Raw genomic sequence first — 22,664 nt, forward strand, 5'->3', positions numbered from 1 at the left:
CCTAGCCAGCCCGTTCCCAGGCTGATACGATCAAAATGATACAGTGCGGCTCTAGAAGCCCTGTGATTTGTTAGCATTGGGCTGGCATTATTGAAGGGAAAAATGATTTCCGAACAGTGAATCGCCAATGCTATAAATCTCTTTACCGGAGACTTACTTTATCAAATAAATATCAATCTTTTCACCCATTAAATGTCAGCCAGTATTGATTATTGAAGACAATAGACTAAGACACTGTAGTTCGTTCTCACTGCCTATTCATGCTGACCTTTCTTTTCCTGCTGTAGAGACAAAAACGGACCCCTCTGTGCTTGCTGAGTGCCTGTCTGGGAAATGCAAACGATTTTCATCAATTTCATAACCTCAACACACTCGATCGAAAGTTCAGACAATAAATCAAATACAATTGTTTTGCCATTGTTGCCTACGTGTAGCCATTTGATCCCCAAGCCCCCATTGCTTCCTTCCCTTGCTGCCCTTCCACACAACCCCTTCAACCAACACGCCCATCTTCCGAGGACGACGACATTGTCCTCTTATCGGTGTCTGTGTGCGTGTGCCGGGCACTGAGTTCCAAGTTTAGTTACCCAGCCATTAAATCATCCGGAGGTCCCTCCAGGGTTCGGGTTTTGCAATTCGAATTCAAGACCGAAACCTCCTGAATAATGCATCAAACCCTGACGATGGCCGGCAGCATCCGCACCGTGCATGCAGCAAATGCATCCGCCGGCCCTCGTTTCGCTCCGAGACAAAACCATGGCCACAGTCAATGCATTTCATGTTGGGTGGTGTATCTCCGCCCGTCGCCAGTGCGGTAAAGGGCAATCAAGGATTGTCCCAGCGGTACGAGGTGCGATGGAGGTGATGAGAAGGGAGGGAAGCTTGAGCTTTCCGGAACATAAACCGTAAAGTTACTGCCATCCGGTTGGGCTTGCCTCGGTCTTTGATGGGAAAAGGGAGTCGAGATGGGTCAAATTGCTCCATTACAATGCATTTTGCTTGATTTAAATGCAACCCTTCCTGGGCGCTGCGGAGAGTAGTTTCTGCATTGTATTTGTTCGATTGTCTGGTCTCGTTTGGCACAAGGGGGTTTGTAATTGAAATACTTCAAAGTTGCTTTCAAATCAATACTGAAACGATTATGTTGGGATTTATGTTATTAATCAACTACTTACGAGTGCAAACAATTCGCCGGATGTGCTTTTAGCTGTTGTTGCGCTGCTAACCTTAAAGCTGTGGTTACATTTGAAAGCATCCAGCCAGTAATGAAACCTCGAACGGGTTCGGTACATTGAGCCACCAAAGCGGACAACAGTAGCACTGGCACTGCGCAGATTTGCATAATTGATTTCACTCTCAGTTCACTCACCTGAAGCGCCGGCAAGTTGCACTTGTGTTTTCCACTCCCTCGGTGGACACCTTTTCAAATTGATTTACAGCTGGGTAATTATTCACGCTTCATCCTGCTACGGCTGCTCCGGGCAACGGGCGAAGCGCCACCGGAAAGCTCTCACCTTCACAAGCAAACCGGGTCAGTTGCACCGGATGAGGCGGCTGAGTTGTGGTGCTGGGAATCGGTCTGTTTGAAACGACCAAACATACAACAATTCATCTGTAACTGTAGATGGTCGGCAGGATGGAGTCGGCAGGAGTGCATCCGGATGGGTGCATTAACAGTTCGCAAGCATAGGTTTGCTGAGGTTGTTGATCACAGAAACAAGATTTGTTTGTAAGATATTGAAGGCGACAGTAAAAGATCAATATAAATCTAATCTTCATACGGTTTTTTTTTGTGGTAAATGTGATTCATTAAGCAAGTTATAGTGTTTGAATCAGTTACAAGTTCTGGATAATCAGCCTTCGTACGTTTTATTGCATCAGAATACTCAAATTATTTCAATTCAAATTTGAGACAATACATAATGGTAACTACAAGTTTGTCACTAGCCCATAACATACTCAGGTAGATCGGCTTTTGTATAGGAAGTCTGACAGTCGATCAAAATTTATCGGACCGAAAAGTATTTACGGGATAGGTTCAAGATCCGAACGTACACCAAACGTCGCAACTCAATACGGTCCAACGAGAAAATTGTCGAAGAAGTAAACGCATCGTTTACATTTCACCATTGAGAGCCGAAGCTTTCAAAATTATTTCTGCCAAACAAATGTTTCCTTTGTTGGAGTTCTTAGGGTTCAGATAGCAGCATCTCCACACGTTTTCATGTATCAGGGATCGTTACGGGTAAAACCAAGCAAGAGAAGTCAGAACTGGTGGGGCGAGACCCTTACAACTGGTGGGGCGAGACGTCTTAGTGTCAGATCGAACAATTTCACCAGGCGCAGTAACTAGAGGATACTCTGGAAAAGTTATTGTTGAAGTTTCAAACCAACAATCTTTCTCGTGTATTCCTGTTTTCTCTTTTCAATCGGCAGTGTAACGATTTGATATCGATTTCTGTTTTGAACGTCCAAAAGCCTGGGCGAGTTTCATCGTAGTGTGAAGACTCGAAATTCCCTTCTGAAAGAGCTGTTGCCCCTTCAGCTACTTTCATCATTCTTATAATAATATTGATAAAAACGGAGCACATATAGAGTTCAAAGGATCTCGTAAATATACTTTGATAAGCCCATTATATTACAACACTATAGCCCATACCGGAGGACCGTGTCTGAAGCTACTTGCGTTGTCATTAGAATAACTGTGATAAAAATGGAGGACACATAGAGTTAAAGGACCTTGCACCTAGATAAGCTCCTTGCTCACGTTATGAAACGTTGTTCGAATGGAGGAATGTCTTTCTCCATTCAATTCCCTCACAGTGCTTCCAGCCACACCTTCCAGCAGCAGCAAGTATAGTGCACCTCACCCGAGTAACAGCTTTATTTGACAACCTATGATAATCGTTACACCCTTACATTGTGTCATTAATTATTTGTACAATGAATAACACAAAAAAAAAATCCACCCCGATCTTCTCATTACCGACTACGTACCGATCACACCCCGGTACGACACATTAAAAGCCATGCCTCATAAAAGAAATGATGAAATGACAACAATTTGTGTTAATGAACTTGTTATAAGAAATGATCCGCTATCATCATTAAAACTATACCTACGGGAGTGTGAAAAAGGTAGGCAAAAAAAAAGCATATCTCAATCCACCGGCAAACAGCATAACCACCCCACACGCTTCCGATCCTACCTCATCAACCCTAGTACTACTGCCAACCCAGTGGTGACACTTTTAGCGTGACAATTTTTTTTCCGCCTGAGCCGCGCTCGGAAAATTAGTGTCACTTTCAGTTGCTGATAACTACTACTGGCGGGGCACCCGCGCGGCTGACGATCATCAACAGTGACAGCTTACGGAATAGCTTAGCATAACTTAGCGGCCGTCTATCTACGGCCGCCTATGCCCGACGCCCGGCCATCCAATCGTTGCGCCTGACACTGATTATCATTTCGCCCGCCGGTTGCCCAAGCTGTTGCCCAGGATGCAATCGGGGCTGCGAAACGGTGTCGATGGTGTGGCAAATAAAAGGAGTGATAATTAGTTGGGTGTGTGTGCGTGTGTGTGTGTCTGGCTATTTTTTTTCTTCTTCTTATCTTCACCACACTTGTCCCTTTTTTTTATTTGCTCGTTGTTCACACATCGAGAACAAGCGGCGGTGAGGGCTTGCTCAGTCGGCCACCTTCTATTGGGTTTGGTTCCAAAATAAATAAAAAGAAGAAAAAAAACACAGCAAAAGGAGTAAAACATGCCAGCAGCCAGCCAACGCAAACGATCCGAGCGCGAATGATCGTTAACATAATTATGCTAATTAAGTTTGCACTTTGCAAAGCAAAAAAACAACAGCCTACAACAGCAGCAACAACCGGAGCAGTATTTGCTACCGCTGGTGTAAAACATACATCGTCAATCGAGTGTATCAAACGTCTTGATGGAATGCATTTTTGATGTGATAACAACTAATCAGGCTGATACTGTAATTAGCGCGGCTATGGCGAATTAATTACCGCTGCGCGAGGTGACTTTACATGTTTTTCACTTTGCTGCTGGTAAACGTAATTGATGCTATTAGATTGCTTATAAATATATTTATAGATTTGGTGACGGCGAAAAAAAAACAGCACCGTAAACCACGCCAATTTCATCCTTCAACCGTAGGTACTGCCAGAACAAAGAAACATTTTTGCGAACGTGCGTTTTGCGCCAGTTGCCGGACCGTATTGCTAGCTCTTGATTGATCTGTTGCGAATCATGCGATTTGGTGACAGCGCCGCGTATCACGCACCGGTGCCAGCGTGACAGGCCGGACAGCTTTATTGACGGGCTTTTTCGCATCGACACCGCAACGGCACGTTTGCGTGTTCGTCCGGGTTCGTCGCCTGTCACCGTTGAGATCGCCCGGGTGTCAGCGGCTCACGGACGGCCGTTTGTACAGGTGTCGCTCGCAGTTTCCCCGCGGCGCTTGCCTTTATATTAACACGTCCATCGCAAGTGCGTCCGTGTCGGTGAGCAAAGCCTGCTGTAGTACAAAAGTCATAAAAATGCAGTACATAGTAATGTAATTTTATAGCAGGTATCGTGTTTTGGCTAGAAGAGAGTCATTGATAATCCTTACTTGAACGTCTTTTGTTATTATGTATTAAGAGAGTTTATCTGTATCTTGAATTCACTTAATTAATTAACTGATTTTTGTTAATTGATTCCTGGGGCATTTGCCTGCATGAATAACTTAAAGTTATCCTTGTTTCTATATAAAAAAACGGAAACGCTTACAAAATGCGGACTCAGACACCTTAACGTCGAATAATTCGGAATCTTCATTAAACGAAACTCAGCTGTTATTGATTGGATAGCTTTGCCCGCAATTATTCCGATAACGCATAACATGTAGTAATATATCTGGTCTAAGGGATCTCGTTGGTGCTGTAATATTTACGAATCTGATTATTTTTGGAGCAAGAATAGAATTGTCGAGAAAGCCGGATACATGGAAACTTTACGACAAACTAGCATTGCTGGACGCGTGAGAGTGAGAGAGTGAGGCTTCGTTAAGTTGCTTCCACCCGTGCTGACCATAGTTCTGCGGTAGGGCTCCAGACTATACTAGCATTCTCAAGTACAGATAGAGCTAGGGACCAATAGAGAGCTTTTATCATCACAGGGTTGTGAAACACAATTCTTGTATGTTGTAGTAGACCAAACATTTAGTTTGCACTGGAAATTTCTGATTCAACTAGGACAGCTATCGAGTAAGATACCCAAATCACTAACACATTCGGTTATAACAGGAAGACCGTTTAAGACATTTTTGATGCGGGCTTTTTTTAGTTCTCTCATGTTTAAAATAGAAAAGAACTATCTGTGAATACTGGTTAAAGTAGTTTCTAAGTTAAAAAAAAATCCTTCCGATCATCAAGACACGATTAAATGCAACTGCTTTTTCCAATCAGCATGCTACCCTTACAAGAAAATCAATAAGAAAAACCAAGTATTGATCAGAACAAAAAAATCCCACAACACTGTCCGCTCATCGTTCAGATGCCGCAATCCTCATCAATAGCTCCCGTTGAAAGTGATCTGTGTGAGAGAATTACAAAATCGATCCATTGCAAGCTGGAATGAAGTTTTACCCCCTGGACGACGCTACCCTACGGGAATAAGAAATCCATTCCATGGTCAGCAGATTGTGCCACTCATGCTCACCACTAGATAGCGATCTAGTTTTTTTTTATCTACTTACTGAGTTGAGTGGGGAAATGGTAAAGAAAAACCAGAATACCTTCGCCAACACTGTTAAGCCGGAAGCAAAAAAGAAGCGTAAAATCATAAGCCTATCCCACCGGTATAGGCATGGATTTATACTTTTTTCTTTTGCTATGTTTGCTTTTTCTTGTCGAAGAAAAATCAGCGACATGTCATTCGGGGCACGGTTCACGATTAAACGTACGTAGCATTCCCTGTGTTCGTTAGTCATTGTCGGAGAAGAATGTAATCGGACAACAACAAGGAATTTCATTTTCCCTGGAGTCTGTGAGTTATGTTGTTGTTTTTTTTTCAGCTCAACAGGTTCTATATACCCTTTTAATGTGAAGAGAACTTTGATGTTGTTGTTCCCCGGCTGAGACACATCTTGTCGGAAGAATTACGAATCCGCATTGAACTGCTCGAATGTTCCAGCAGTTAGAACTCACAATTCCAACATCCGCCTGGTACCAGATCCTTTTTCTCAACCGGACGATAAATAAACACTCAGATAAGGATAAGCAAATGACATATTTATTAACCGCATAAAGCAGCGAACATTTTTACAACAACACTCGCTCCAGCACTCAGCGCAACATTGTATGGCGAGTTCGGTTCGCGTGTTCTGGCAACACGACAAGCGGAACAACGCAACGTTAAGCTCATTGCGCACAAGTTATTATCCTTCGGATGGACATCTGTCCCGTTTGGGGAGAGACACCACCGCACCCGCTACGGTTAACTGGCTGGCTGGCGAACTGTCTGCCGTAGTTTCTGCCTCTGCCTTCTTCAGATATTTATGAGCTCAATTTGACGGTACTCGGCGCTCGTCAGCGGGCGGATTGTGAAATCATGCACATAATTCGCTGTCAAAATGCACTGGCAACATTGTTGCACCGGTCGACCGCACGGTCGGTATGGTTAAAATTCCTTGGATGCGGATCAGGGATTGGTAGGATTGGATGGGACAGCGGGAAACCGACGGGTTGTAAATATGTTTCGATTTAACTTTTGGCAATGACAAAACGGGCTATGACAAACCGGGGTACGCAAAACGTTTGCCAAGCATTCCATCGACCCTGGTTGACTGGCTGGTGGTTGTAGGATATGGTGCCAAGAATGTTTTTGCTGTAACATTTGCTTCCCGTTGACCGATATTGGTGGATGGTTTTTTGTTCGGTGTGTTTGTGGTGTAGCATAGTTTAAGTTAACATTGTGCCATGAAGAATTCTGGATGAAGTTGCTTCATTAATCCTGATATTTTATGTTCGTTCTTTAATAGAAAGGAATAAATGCTGAGCAATAAAATATATTTGAAATAGCTACAAGTACTAATCAATTCTCACAAATGATTTAAAAGCAAACTGTACTGAGCAAAAGGCCCTTATAATGCAGACGTGATTTTTGTACTATTGTAAATGTTGTATTTTTAAGATAAAAAAGGAATTTAAAAAGAACCTTGACTATAGTACAAATAGAATTGGCCTAACAAGATAGCAACAATAGCCTTTGACAGATTGTACTTATTTGAATTGTGAACATGATGCGAGGCTATTTTAGTCTGTTAACACTACAAAGAAACATTTCCGTTACCGGACATAATGTAAAACATCAAATAACTCCATGGACATGGGATGGTTTAGTTGTTCAGGCTATAGCGGAATCGATCTTCACATGGCACGACTCAGAACCGAATTTCGTTCAGACCATCTATCTGCAGCAAGATCTAGAGGCTCTTCAGCTACAGATAAAACCAAGTCAAATAAGCCAACGGCAAGTCAGACCTCAGGAAGTTATAGAACCAAACACTGCAGATGAATACATGGACTTCATTCTTCGGGGTGAAGGAGGACACAATTTACTGTAGTAAAATAGGTATTTTACATCGTCTATCCTACGTGCTGTGAAGGTGTAAATTGGCCATAATTAAGGTACAAACTGCCTTGGGCTTATAACAATGGCCTGCGCATGGTTTAATGTTTTGGCAATGGTGTACTCGATATTCGTGTACTGAAATATTCCGACACTAAAACATGATATTTATTGAAGCTGTCGGTTAAAAATACTTCGTTTAGCTTTTAAAAGACCTTGCGTTGAACGTGGTTTGATGTACAAAAATTGTGTTTGGATTTATTTGGACAAATGTTTATCAGAAGCTTTTTGACGATGGTGGTCCGGTAGTAGAGGCGACAATGATGCATGCTAGAGCCAGGGTTAAAATCCCATCTAGACCTTCCTCTCGCAGTGAGGACTGACTATCCAACTACGTAGTCTAATGAGCCAACAGATGGTTGCCATGCCCAAAGAGGTCGTTAGGCCAAGAAGAGTGAGATCTCTACCACTTGTTGATAAAATAATGGTATAAAAGATGTTGTCGAAAGATTTATTTGGATGTTTTAAACTTCTTTCAATAATAATAGGTACATCCAAACAATATAAAGTATTAAAAAATATTCAGTATATTGTTGGTTGAAGGACCGTAACATTAAACTATATTACATTATACTATATTATTTTATAACAACCAGAAAGATAAAAACGCATATAAAATTAAATTTATTAAATTTTCGTTTTTTATTTTAAATTCATTTTAAGAACACAAGGAAAAAATCTAAAACAAAAAATTTTATATAAATAAAAAATAAAAATACCCATAAAAAACGCCTTACCTATGAACGATCCTCTTCATTTACTTGGTAAAACTTGGATGGTTAACACAGCCTAAAAAGATTGTCTAAGGATAAGGATTTCATGATTTCTTGCAAAACCGTTACCATCAAGTGTGTGAGTTTTCCAGCGGCTTTTTGTAAAATACGGCAGCCATTTATTGCCTAATGAACAACGTATGTAAATCTTCTTGTCAACCATAACACTTATGCGCCGCTACAGCAATGACTAACTATTCACATTTTCAAATTAAATTTGATTTTAATTTGCGTCCCATAAATCCGTCCTGAAAACCACCAACGCACGATCATGAGATGAGGTATTTAAATTGAATTTTACACTCCTTGCCGTGGCCCCAGATCATGGCAGCTGAAGAATATTAATCTTGCGGAATAAAATACAACCTACAGCGTAACGGGCAGGCGATAAAATGTGATATAAAATATAATTTTGTCAAAATAAAAAAGATCGGTTGCGCAGAAAGGGTAAAAATTGCTGGCCTGTTGAAAGCGGAACACAGTAAAACAAAAACCAGAAAATCTGCAACCGAAGGCAACAACCAACAAACAACAACAAAAACCTCACATACTCGCCAAAAACGCCATTAAAACCATTTTAATGACCACGACTACGTTCTAAGGTAAAAATAAAATTCGGTCGTAAAAATATTGACAGCAATCGCAGAAGTATAATAGCGAGTAGCTTTATACCGGGCAACAGGGACCGAAATATCCGATTCTAAGACGGCGACTCAGACACGGCGCACTGCAGACGGATTGGTTTTGCACCTTTATCTTCGCTTTACCTTCCGTTCGCGTTCCGTTCCGTGGAACCGTTTTGACCGGATGGTCAAAAGGGCTGGCCGGATGGTGCGCACAAAATTATGTCTACAATCTACAGTCCGAGCATAAATTAAATGATCGTGCCGTAAAATTTGTGTGCCCCAGTGCAGTTCCCTGTGCCGGTCGTCAAGCTTCGCGGGGGGAGGCCAAGAGAGAGATAGGGTAATGCGGGGTAGCCTCCGCAATCGCAGGATGCGCCATAAACTTTCAACCACCAACCAAATTGCCTTTTAATTGGGATCTCTTCCTCGCTTGCTACCACCTTTTCGGCGTGTGTGTGTGCACCCGCTTCAGTTCTTGGATGCAATTTCTCGACTACTCGGGTGTGTGTGTGCCCGGATGCTTCCACAACAGCCAACCCAGACGGAGAACCGCAGACCGGAGAAGGAAAAATATTAAGAAAACCCCCTTCTTAAAAGAATACTTGCTAAAATGTCTCTTCTGTTGCTTATTCTTCTTGTTCTCTCTCTCTCTTTCTATCTCTCTACAGAAGCCGCCACATGCGAGACGATCAAGTGCAAGGATCGGCAGCACTGTCTAACGGATCTGAAAACGCATAAACCGCGGTGTGTCAGCTGCAGCTACAAATGTCCCCGCACAAAACGCCAGCAGGTAAGTGTCGCCCGCTTGTGCCTGGTTCGACTTCTACTTTCGTTTTTGTTTTCTGCCCGTTTTCTGGCCCGATCGTCTCCTGGCCACGGTTCTGGCATTGGTTTTGCCGCGATCGATGAAATTGCAACCGTGATTGATGCATTCTGTCTGCCGTCGATTCGAATTCCCGACGAAGTTCCGTGTCCGTAGCGTCCAGGCGATAAAAAGGCTCGAGCTTGAGGCTGGAACGTTCGACCCGAAGCGAAACACACAATCATTCAGGCTGCTCTGACCCACCTTTCCCCATCATTCCTCCCCACTCTCAGTCAGAACGCCTAAGTCGATTGTAAACAAAAATGCAAATTTTATCTGCACCTCCGTCCACACATGCTAATCCCCTGACTGTGTAACAGAGGGAACGCGGGAATCGTGGCTCGATTGCCTAATGCATCGGCTGCCCGATCGTATCGATCGCTCGACGATTCACCCGAAACGGAACCCCGATTATTCCCACCGGCCGGCTCGCATCGATTTGTCGATTGCTTTTCAATGAGCGTCCATTATGCTTTCAATCGAATTCGGGACGTTTGGCGTGGCTGCGATCGTCTTACCGTTGCGGCTTCGTCCGAGATTCGCCCGATGCAGCTCAAGACGAAACATGTAAAGTGCGCACAATCGAAGAGGCGCTTCGAAAGCGTTAGCAAAGATCCTTGTCAATGCAATTGGGCGTGATCATAATTCATGGCTCCTTCCAACCCCCCTGGACTTCCTCTGTGATCTCTGGCAACGTGCTTTCCGTATTTGCATTCCACCAAAAACGGGAAATGCACGTTTCGGCGGGCGCTACGACGTTTCCATCACACAATCGAAGTGTAGTTCCTTCCCCATTGGATGTTCGACGTCCTCAACTCACTTGCCACACTGCAGAGCGAGAGATAGGGAGTGACAGGGCAAGCCAAAAACTCCTCACGATCTTCCCGTAAAGTATGCGCGGATTTCAAGTTTTTCCACCGCCTCCGTGGGTTCTTAGCCTGCCAGCGAGTTGGCGAAGCATGTCATTTATTTTAACCTAACCCGTCTCGATTCGCCTGCGCTAGGCCCCGGGCGAGGGCAATAAAAGAAAAACACTGGCCAAATACACATACCTACACACACACACACACGCACGTTCGTTCAAGGAGCTCAGTATTTATGGGCCAAAATATGCGCGGCAAAACCACACACAAAAAAAAATCACTTGGGCAGTGTAGACACCTGCTGCGCCGGTCGGTCGGCCGATTGATTGCATCGCAGATGCATCACGATTCCGTCGTTGGCTTTGGCCACGCTGATAGACGGCGACATTGATGGAAATATTGGAAAGTATGTGGTGTTCTTTTCGAATTTTTACTTTTTGCTTTTTCGAGGTTGAGATTTATGTTATTTTTTTGGGAACTTGGGCGGGTTGCTTTGGTTGCTTCGACGGCTTTGAATTGTATGGGAAAATGTTTCCAAGACGGTGACGAGATTTATTGCTGCTGGCTTCAGTTTTTGCTTTCGTGTATAACTGTTTCAACTATGCAACTATTTTCATTCAATTTTTTCAGCGTGAAATGTATTAACAAAACCACGGTTTTTATTTCCAAATACTTATGCTACTTGGTGTTGGCGCTGTTCATGAATCGCAGGATCATAACTTCAAGCATCAAACCAAGTATTCTGCTAAGTGTTCCTTCTTCTGTTTGTAACGAGATTTACGAACTAGATCTGCATAGTTAGTCAGGGACATATGATATCCTCGTCGCGTGACCCAACGTTTCCTTCTCGATTTGGTCAAAGTCAGCCATATTAAAATCATTCTCTTATTCTACACGCTCTTGTCACACATACTGCCAAACATAATCCTCAACAACCGCTGCCCGAAGATGCCGAGAGCTTTTGGGTCCTCTCTCAGCATAGTATAAAACTCGTGCCGCTTAGAGCACCAGAGAAGGTTGTGGAGCCCATACTAGTAGGTCCGAATCGAATAATGATGATGACGAATACAAAGAATTGTATTAAGGGTATTGAGGAGTTAGCTGCGACTAGTATCTTCCGATTTCAATGCTTAAAGATCTGTTTATTAACTCATAATCGAAATTTGATTTATGGCGCCTAAAGTTCCTTTATTCATTCCACGCAAGACCGTCTCATAAGCTACTTGGTAACTGATATAACTTTACCCTCGTCTTTGCCTCTTTTGCAGGGCTATGGAAAATCGTATCGTGATGCCAAAAATTTCCCCTTCAACGATCACAACATCAAGCTGTGCGGTACCAACAATCGTACATATCACTCCTGGTGCCACATGCAGAAGGATTCCTGCACGACAGGATTTTACATCGACGTCCAGCACAGCGGCTCATGCGCCTTTGGAAGGTAATTACTACAACGAACAACAATCGAAAGACCATTTGAACTAGCCAGCTACAAATTTTCTCCTTTATTTTCCAGATAAAGAAAAACCCACCAAAAGGATCGGAATGGTCCTTAAGCCCAAAAGAAAAGAAAAAAAAACTGTCGAAAGCAAATCGTTCCGGTACGGTAAAGTGCCCGTTGCTCAATTGATGGCTAAAGTAACGGACAAATAAGATAGAAGCAAGCAAGCGCAAAACAATGTTTAGACAGCGCTGTAAAGAAATACTTATCAAAGGTACATATTTATCTGTAAATTCATAACAATCGCAAGAGAAGCACACACAACAAACATTACCGAGCATTCTTGTTTATCTTCTCTCTTTTAATTTATAAACCAATTCTGTCTCTTTGTTAAGTTATTTATTTTTGTTTGCAAAATCACAACCAAGAAACAGTAGCGTAAATAATGCTGGTATCTTCTTAACGCAAAAGCAAAAGCTATTTAGCTGGTTGTAAATAGTTGGAAAAGTAAGAGTGTGTAACTGTGTAGTTTACATATTTTAGCAAAGGAAAACCGAAACAGCTACAAACAGAACGGTGAACGCGTAGATATATTTAACACAGAATCCTTTCAGCCCACCCCACCCCCTTCCCCATCACCCCACGCCTCCCATCCGCCCCCTCTAGAAGGTTATGATTTTATGAATAGCTTTAGCAACCGTTGTTGTTGTTTTTTTTTCGTTCTTCAAATTTTGAGCACTATTTATTGTACCTTATACGCGTCTAAGCGAACCAACCGAAGCCGAAGGTGTTTGGTGGAGTAGTGGATGTGAGGTAGTGAAAATCACTGATCGATTTTCGATAGGATTTCCTAGGAATCGAAACCAAAAACAAACAAAAAACCGAGAGAGAAAGAGAGCGAGATCGAGGGAGAGAAAACAAACACACACACAAACGATGTACTTTAATTCGCTATCTAATGAGATAAATGTAATCAGCTATAAAAGAAGTTTTAAACCATTTAAATTAAACTAAATCCAAAAAAAAGAACAAAAATTGTGAATAGAAACGGTCAAAAGATTAAAGGAAAAGGTGAAAATTAGAAAGTGACAAGCAGAAGAAAAAAAAAACTGATGATGATCGAACCCTACTCCGTGGAACAGTTTCAACCCCGATTCCGATGTAGAACAAATAACCAATGGTGCTCCGCAACGCTTGTTTGCGAGCGAATCGTTACGTATACACTAAAAGACAAATCAATACCGCACCGTAGCACCCTTTCTATCCCTTGTGCCACACCGATCAAACAATCAAACTGTACAAGGAACGTAGCAGACTTTTTTAAGGTGTGAATCGTAGTCGGTTTCTTGAGCGCAGGAACAACAAAGAGCCTGGAAGGGTCCCACCCGACAGTATTGGACAGTGCCGGACAAAATAAAGTATGACAAATTTTAAACAATTATAAATGAAAGCTCACCCTTTACCGTAGACAATTCTTTGCAGTGTCAATCACACTAGTAGTGCGCGTGGTGAGTGGAAGAAGAAACAGCCAACTAAATTTGGGTTCCCAGCAGAGGCAAGGGGAAAGATTAATTGTTTGTCCTAGGTAAAGGATGTAAGTACGTTGTAAGCATCAAAGCGGTATTAAAATTTGACTGATTTTTAGACAAAAACCAAGATTGACGAAGCAACTCTTTAACCCCTAGCGCATAGTATAAGAAGGCAAAAAACAAAAACTTTAGGCCCACAACCGGTAGGCGCGAAAATGGTTCTCTTGTAAATCTAAACAAAGATGGTGCATCTGTTGTTGGGTTCTCTAGCGAATGTGAAACACTTTATGGACAACCGAAATGCAAAAAAGAAAACATATATGGCAACTTACACACACCATTACACATCCACCTTGTTGGTAGACAAATATTTAGCAAAACGGATCCGTTGAAAAGCGTTCAATGTTTCACCTTGAGTAGAATAATTCGTCCCCAACGCAATTCTTACCCTTTTTAACCAACCAAGCATTCGACCAAATGACCGGATGTTAAGTATTGAAACCAAACCAAACTTTGAAGCAACAAAACAAAAGCAAACGTAAATTAATTGCCCAACAAGAAAAAAAAACAACCGCACTGATATACAAACTGGGTACATATACTTATTGACATTGGAACTTATTGCAAGATGGAAAGCAAGCAAACAAACAAACAAACAATTATAATAATAAACAAAAGTCAATTTTAAATTTCAACACACTAAGTAGAAGAAAACAAAACAACAAAAGAAAACAGGCAATGTCAAAGCAGTATGAAACGTAGAAATCGTATGCAATGGAAGCAAAAACAAAAGAAAACCGAACAAAAAGTCTAGTAAAATAAATGTTTATTCATGTTGATAAAAGAACCAGCAAGTTTTGTTTTTGTACCGTGGGTTTTAGTTTAGTTTAGGGAAAAGCTTAATTTTCTCGATTGACTTATTGAATGAAAGAATTCCGCTACGCTGATCTTCAAGTTCAATATTCAAATTATTGATAATGATCTTAACTTATCAGTTTTGTTTCGATTATTTTTATTTATTCGAGAAATTCTGACGTTATCCAAGAACTCTTTCGATTCCAAAAAGACTCTCCAAAATTATCCTATTACCCTTCGTTAGTCATCGAATGTAATCTTAACTTCCACTTTTGCATACCTTCAGGCGTACGATTAATGAATTCTGGCCCTATCTTACTCACGATGACAATAAATAGTTAGTCAATAAATATATAAATTACGTCCCAGCTTGGCACACTCTCCCCCATTCACTCGCTGTCTACACCATCTTTCAGTGTCATCTCGGTAACCGGTTCCGGTGTTGTAGCAGTTCCGCCACTGTACATCACCTGTCGCTTACGATTCTCCAGGAAATCATCAAACCAATCCATACCATCCCGAGTCTTTAGCTTGTTCCGTTTCTTTGTCGTACCGGTAATCTTCCTGCGTCTCGTAGTCGGCACATACTGTCCATTCATCATCATCGATCCCATCGATCCGGGTCCACTCATCGGCATATCGCCCAACACGTTCGTCGGTCTGTTTGATGTCAGAATCTGTTGGTGAGGCATCTGTTGCTGAAATGCATATCCTCCCGGCAGAAACTGTTGCTGACCGGGCACGGGCACCCGGTTCTGCCCGATCCAGTTACCAAACCCTTGTGGCACAAACTGTTGGAAAGAGTTCTGAGCGCCGGTTAAGAAATTTCCAAACCCAGAACCCGCTTGCTGTGGGAAGCTGCCCTGTATGCTATTGGCTAGCTGGTCGAGTGGGTTCTGCTGTGGTAGTACCTGCGGAAAAGAGGACTGCAGATTTTGGTATAGATTGTACGGATTCAGATTGGCCGGCAGTTGACCGATAAAGTTGGAAAACCCATTCTGTGGTGCGTCGTACAATGGTGCATGCGGCGGGTGCTGAGGACGGTGCTGATGCGGATGTGGTGCAAACGGTGCATTCGGCATACCGTACGGATACTGTACTAAACCTTGCCCGGGACTGTACTGCTGATCGCGTATGTGTCCCATGATTGCCGCTGCATACTGGGGATCGATAACGCCTGGATCGAGGATTGGGTTGTACGTGGGATTCAGGTTGATGTGTTGCTGCTGTAGTGCAGCTGCAACGGCTGGATTAATTGTGCTCGCCTGTTGATCGTACGCCGGAAAGTACCGATCGTGCGACCCGGGACCGGTGGAGGGTGCAGGCGCAGGGAAGGATGCTACCGTTTGTCCGTTAGCGCGCTTGATCTCCGTTTTCGCCCTATAGCCACCCTCATCTGCCACGAAACTAGTGATTATTACCGACCCATCCGGTTGCATGTAACCATACGAACCACGCACAGTACCATTCTTCAGCTTCTCTTCATCGCGGAACTGTACGTTGCCGCTTGCCGGATCCTCGATCTCGTACCCAAACGCGTACGTTCCTGGACCTACGACGAGAAACGTAATAAAATTGATTTATTTTAGATCGAGGATTTATTTTGGGTTAGATTTACTAACCGTAAGGGTCAATAAAGTTGTACATCGGACTCTCCAACGACTGGACGCGCTGTGTGATCGGTCCGTAATCGGGATAGTTGCGTATGAGCTTCGCTGTCCGCTGTCGCTGTTTGGGCGGTGTGTCGTCAATTGCATAAGCGCAGGCGTATACCGCTAGCAACATCAGCGCCTGGAAGGTAGATAATGTTGAAACGTTGTCATTTTTAAAACATGAAATATTTCGAAGCAATTCAACGCGGAGTTCGTTTATTTCAAACAGATTGTGTTAAGTGCTTATTTTTTTAAGATTGTTTTAATATTTTTTTATTTGTTTTGAGCTGCAATAGAACAGTGACAAACAGGTAGAATGTTCTGTTATAGATTTTTTAAATATTTTCTTCAAACTTACTTATTATACTATTAAAACACTTAATGTCTTCCCGGTTATAGACTTGTTTTTGTTTATTAAAAACCCTAAGAAATCAATGAATTATGCATAATATATTATTGAACTACTAATATGATCATGAATATAACAGATGTAATCTAGCTCTAAGCAATACAGTCAGGCCATTCTTGATGATTAATTAAATATATTTTAAAGGGATTTATCGGTATGCCCTATCATTTTGAGATACAACAGATGAGATTGATTCAAACATTAGATGAATCAAACCATTTCAACAACATCCAAATTTACATATTTTTGTCATATGTGCAATGCCAAAACAGACATCAATAATGCAAAATTATTTGCTTGCCATACAACATGCTGTTTAATTTACTAACGAAGCTATATAATTTAAATTAATGAGTTTATCTGTTTGAATTTTTCATTTTAAAACTATCACATTTTATCTCAATTGACTATATCACACCATGAGTTAATATACCACCTTCATTTGGAGTAATTATTGTTTGCAGTTCGAAGTATAATTGCTCATAAATTTTACTTCAATCTTTAGTTCCTGCGATAAAGATAAATATATTTTATTCTGGCACTCAAAAATAACGGTCCAAGCGTTACTTTCAACGTTCAAACTGTTTCGTCTTCTCGGTGCAGTCCTGATTAATTGAGCGACTGACCGCTATCATTCAAGACGTAAAACGAATTCGTAAATCTTCCCTGAATTGATGACATTGGCATCATATTCCAATTAAAGTATCGCTTGATCTGACACGCTGACGATGATCTGATGCAGAGTGCGCACTCAACGGTCGGTGGAGATTTAAAAAATGAACAGTTCAAAGCGCCATACGAGAACAGACAAATAAGACACACTCGAGAGTCAATTCGCAAACATCTCATCTGCCGCTCAAGTGATCGCGGTCGCGTGTAGGCTGACGCTGCGCCTGCTGCTGCTTCCCAATACCATCGAATCCAGTCCCAGATTCTACTCAATCCACCCACTGCACACATTGACCCGGGGACCCAGTGTCGTTCCGGTGGTTACCTTTTTCTCACACCCAAATCTTACCCATCGCGGCATCTGCTTTGGAAGCTTTTTATTTATTAATTTTTTTTTTTTTTTGGTGGAGACCGCTAAACCAAACGCGACCAACCAGAAAGCCAATGTAACGGGTTGAGACAGGACGTTCACAGGTAACTGTTAGAATTGCATCCACACACCCATTCACGGGAACACTTTCACAGCGGGTTGCAACTGCACCCGCAAGAATCTGCAGACGGGTGTTGTGTGTTGATCGCTCAATTCTTAATTAAATTTTGTACGTATCGTTCCGTCGCCAAACTGACAGATGCTGGCAGGGAAAAAAAAGGTCAATGAACCGTACTAATGAAGTAAGGAAGTGTGATCAGCGCGGACGCTCAATCGTGATTCTTTTCATCTCAAACGATCCGGGACGGTTCAGTTGCGAGTTGCGAGTTGCTGACCAGTGAGCGTCGTAGTAAAGCAAACCTGTTCTAGGGGGATAAATATAGGCCAGGGTCCAAAAATGGACACCCGACCAATTCGAGAGCGCCCCCTTTCGGAGCCAATGTTCGCTAGACAAGCTTCCCCCAAGAATTGGACCCCCTGCACAGGTCGGTAAAGATTTAGAACCTGAGCGAAGCTATTGATGGCCGGCAAGAACAGCATCATCTGTCGTCAGCCTATGGAATAAACCCGATCATAATGCAATTTGCCACGCTCATTAAGATGTTCTAATCCGCAATTATATTCGACTTAGAGCTGTTCGCGTCGTTACAGTCGAAATTTTGCCGTAAATTTGGAATATTCTATCCGGATATGAAGCATCTATTTTTTTTTCTTCCAGTTTCTTTTTTACCAGCTTCTTCCAGCCAAAGAGCGATGATCATTTATCTTATCGAAGAAATTTAACTTTTATGATGTATTATATTGCTACTTCAGCAAACGAACAGGATTGCTTTCTTTTATCTAGAGTTGCTTTGCATAAAGTCGTCGTTACGGGTTAGGTTGATTGATTTTGGATTGAGTGTGAAACATTATATTGATAAACCTGTCGTTGTTTGTTGTTGCAGATTGTTTTGAGTTTTATTCATGGTGTTTCTGGGCAGTTTAGATAGTTTTTTTTTCTATTGCCACTAACGATGGAAAAATTATTCTGTTACAGTTTTTATAATTCGTAAATATAAATATCGTCTTATAAGAAGGGTTTATACATTGAAACAAAGAAGCAAAACTGGTGATTCTGAGGTGAGGTACAATAAACCCGATAAATTGCTTATTATATATGAACATTGTGACATTTTTCACATATTTTATTTTCTTCTTCTTCTGTGGCACTACAACCTCGAGAGGTCTCGGCCTGCCATTTCTGGCTTTCTGTGACTTAATTTTACCCGTAGAAAAGTAGTCAGCCTATCGTACGGGGAGGCGGTCTGGATGGGATGGGACATATTTTATCATTCAGTTACATTTCTGTCGTAAAACACATTATCTTTTTGTGGTTTAATAAACTTCATGTTAATATTTTTTGATCCTGTGAAAATAGCAGCAATTACCCCTACTTCATGCAGAGGGTGGAAATGAAAAAATATTTTGAACTTACTTTAAACAAAAATATATGTTGTCGAATATTATGAGATTATTAACATGCAAAATCCAATCATCTTTGAAAAATCTGATAAAAACCTTGTCAAGTATTTATCAAGGAAAATATCATCTCGAAATGTAAATTACAGAGTATAATGGAGTTGTTTATACTCTGTTTACAGAGTATTGGAGTTGAGAGCATAATCTCTCAGACATGTTTAGGGCCGTCCGGGGGCAGAGGCGACAGCGGTGCCGGTCGAATTTCCGGTCGAAGACGGTACAAATTCACACGACAGGATCAGGGCTCAAATCCCATCTGGGCCGTTCTTCCATAAAGAAAACTGACTATCCAACTATGCATAATTAATAAATCTATTAAGCCAGAAATGGCAAACTTGACCTAAGAATTCATTGGACCAATAAAGAAGAAGAAGAAATATTTTTAACATTCATCTAGAGGTGTTTTAACGGTTACCCAACTTAGTTTTTTTTCTCATCTCAAGATTTTTTCTGGTTTCTTATACATTTTCAATTGCATCTCATAGTTTTTCTGGCTTGTTTTAAAACTATTTGGGTAGTTGTCTTTATATTTCCCAAAACATCTATGTGTTTACAACAAACTCTCAAGGAGATGGCTAAAATATTGCTACAATAATTTAAAACGAATATATTTAAACGTCCGTCTATTATTTTGTATATTTTTAACATACAATAAATATAACTTTAAACAAAAAAATTAAGTTTTTAAAATATGATGCAATCATATAAGCGATTGGGAAAGTTTTTCATTGTTTATCGGAGCAAAAATGCTGTCTGAAGTCTAAAACAAATCAGGTATAAAATCATAACATTATACATTATAATAAAGATTCAAAAATGATTGAGAAACCGTCAAAAAACTTGGAGATAAAATAAAACACATTAAAAAAACTTTCAAAAAACGTTGGAAAATTGTCAAGAATCTTCACGATGCCCTGTTATCCGCAAGCAAGTAAGCTTGCTGTAAGCAAGAGATTCAGAACTGTTCCATAAATCCTAAAACATTTTCTATTTATTCAAGAAAAATTCAACAAACTAGAGTACGTTACCTATAATCTCGCTGGAATAAATTTCACTGTAAACAGATTTAATTTAAACATAGCTAGTTTCTAGATCTATTCGGAGACTAAAGTTCAACAAAAAATTATTGATTCGAATATTCGAGCCCTCCCTATCTTTAATTCCAAAACATAACCACACTCACTACATCTCCCTCATCGCTCACTACAGCATCAATAGTTCAGATTCTATCCAACAAACAGCAAATCACTCGTCCATGACTCACCTGACATTTCCAACTCATCATGCTTGCCACCTTACTATAGGCTTTATTGTGTATGAAAATTATGTCCACTCGGTGCACAACACTTCCTCCCGCTTTGCTTATCGCTCACTTATCAAAATAGCTACAAAAAAAAGATCACAATTTCAACACTGTTTCACATCCCTCAATTCCACCATCACGAACCACACTGAGCTTTTGTTTATGCGGAAGCTGCCAGTTCCTGTCGGATGATCGCCCTCAGCCAGACTGATCGCTGGCAAACGTTCGGTGTGTGTATTTATAAAAATATTTGGCAGTCCGTCAACTGGCCGCGCACTTACATCCACCCAGCAAACGCACAACGTTTGCTCATGTCACCGTTGCCCCTAACAAAAAAGCGCCTTTTTGTAAACCGAATGGAGAGTTTAGGTGCGGTGGCGTCGTATATTCGTAACAAGCGAAAGCGAACAGCATCATGAGCTCTTCATTCATACCAAGCTGTGTTGCTCTCTCTCTTTTTAGCGTTGTGTGTTCGCGATCAAAGGAAAGCATTCTTTGCAGATCACATACGCCAGAAAATCTTAACGCTCTTTGACAAATTGCAAAACTTTCCGAGAAATGCGTACAAATGGCATGCCAAATGTCCGTTAGTTTGGGGGGTAGTGTGAGAACAATTCGTAAAAGTGGCACGCCATCCATCTCCTCCCTTAGGGTTAAAGGTGTTTTATCTAAGCTTACCGAACGGTGACAAGAATTTTATTTTTATGTGGTCATGGAGATCGCTACGATCGTTAACTTTTTTTTTTATTACCCTTACTGTAGTGTCCAAAACCATCTGCAACTTGCTCTTGAGATTATGTCATTTAAAAGTTTAAGAAAGTTCTTTTCTCACGAGTGTGGCGCTTTGGCGATGCTTCTTCGCTTGCCTTTGATCCACCCTCGAAGCCACATTTGTCAACCCGATCGCTCGATCGTCGAAACCAATACCGTGGTGGGCGGAACGCCGTTCGGTCATAACGTGCCTCGGGCATTGGAAGCCTGCAACTCGCTCAACTGCATCGGAAGCTGGGAAAGAGCCGCATCCTACCAAGACGGTGCCGCCTATTCCCGTTCCCGGTACCGTTTTAAGCGACAGTATGACAAATGTAAACGATGCGTGTGCCTTTTCTTCTGCCGTCCAGCACAATACGGGTAGAACAATGCTAAGTGATGAGTACGCTAAGCGGTGGAAAGATTTAGTGCAAAATTAATGAGACAAAATCGGCGTCAGCTTTACGCCTCGCAGCTTATTTTCCGTTTTTTTCTCTCCTGAGTGACTCACGGCTGAGCGGTTAAAAATGAGCACACACTTTGTTTATGATCCTGCTGGGATGTAAACGTCAAACAATGCTAGCATTATTGTGCGGTTGCAATTAAACTTTTTTACTTCCTGGAAGGGTTGGAAGTCTGTTCCACGCTTATAGCCAAATCTAAGACAAATGGCACCGTGTTACGATATCTGTCAACGGGACGAGATAACTTTCATCTCGAGCGAATGATTCATAGCTTGTTCTTGCCCGTTGCTGGAAAAGGTGTGGTCTCGCAGCTTCTGTGCTGCGCCTAAATGGTTTAACTGTGGTGGAGGAACAAATAAACCAAAAATTCCGCCCGGATTTCATGCTGTGCATAACACTTTCGCTAGTTTTTTGCGTGTTTAAGGGTGCTACCGTTAAGCACCGGTTAACTTTCTCTACCAAACTGTTTGTTTGAGGTAGTTAAAAATGTAATTAGTTTTGTGAGTAATTGCCTAACTGAAAGAAATTTTAAAAATAAAGATATATGGATGAACTTTTGTGGTTAATGGTACACTCTCTCTCTCCCCTTGGCCTAACGATTTCTCTTAGGTCACAGGCATGGCTGAATGATACTACGAAGTTGGATAGTTAGTCCTCACTACAGGGGAACGATCCGTATGGGAACCCCGTCATTTACAATTTTTCGTATATTTCCTTTCATTAATTTTTGTAGAGTCTAAAGATGAGGATGATTCCAAAGAACATCTGGCTAAAGTTTGAAATAAGACCCTCTTTCGCGCTCATTTTTCACTACTGCGATACCTTAAAT

General features: G+C 41.6%; 2 protein-coding genes across 5 annotated transcripts in view; one reads left to right on the forward strand and one right to left on the reverse strand.

The window, feature by feature from the left end:
• LOC118509494 overlaps positions 1-14,511 on the forward strand; it is a 75,852-nt gene extending 61,341 nt beyond the window's left edge. The window contains exons 7-9 of the mRNA XM_036050149.1: positions 9,759-9,880; positions 12,084-12,256; positions 12,332-14,511. Coding sequence (XP_035906042.1) covers positions 9,759-9,880; positions 12,084-12,256; positions 12,332-12,335 — 299 coding nt within the window. The 3' untranslated portion in view covers positions 12,336-14,511. The remainder of the gene's footprint in view (positions 1-9,758; positions 9,881-12,083; positions 12,257-12,331) is intronic.
• Positions 14,512-14,631: 120 nt separating this feature from the next.
• On the reverse strand, positions 14,632-20,818 carry LOC118509496. Of its 4 annotated transcripts, none has more exons than XM_036050151.1 (4): positions 20,766-20,818; positions 20,583-20,703; positions 16,263-16,431; positions 14,632-16,192 (listed from the first exon to the last, which is right to left on the reverse strand). In XM_036050151.1, the coding sequence occupies exons 2-4, from the start codon at positions 20,601-20,603 to the stop codon at positions 15,030-15,032; spliced, it is 1,353 nt and encodes a 450-aa protein (XP_035906044.1). In that variant the 5' UTR covers positions 20,604-20,703; positions 20,766-20,818; the 3' UTR covers positions 14,632-15,029. The 4 variants fall into 4 exon arrangements, with proteins under 4 accessions (XP_035906044.1, XP_035906046.1, XP_035906045.1 ...); XM_036050153.1 differs by having other exon boundaries at positions 14,632-16,036; positions 16,106-16,192; positions 20,583-20,815; XM_036050152.1 differs by having other exon boundaries at positions 14,632-16,036; positions 16,094-16,192; positions 20,583-20,815.
• Positions 20,819-22,664: the final 1,846 nt, after the last annotated feature.

The sequence above is a fragment of the Anopheles stephensi genome, chromosome 3 (assembly GCF_013141755.1).
Source record: "Anopheles stephensi strain Indian chromosome 3, UCI_ANSTEP_V1.0, whole genome shotgun sequence".
NCBI lineage: Eukaryota > Metazoa > Arthropoda > Insecta > Diptera > Culicidae > Anopheles > Anopheles stephensi.

Excerpts from the sequence above, each read along its gene's own strand:
- LOC118509496 (XM_036050151.1), bottom strand. The coding sequence starts at position 20,603 with ATGATGAGTTGGAAATGTCAG. Across the intron at positions 16,432-20,582 it reads TGATGAGTTGGAAATGTCAG|GCGCTGATGTTGCTAGCGGT; the intron begins GTGAGTCATGGA and ends TCTACCTTCCAG. Across the intron at positions 16,193-16,262 it reads CAACTTTATTGACCCTTACG|GTCCAGGAACGTACGCGTTT; the intron begins GTTAGTAAATCT and ends TTCTCGTCGTAG.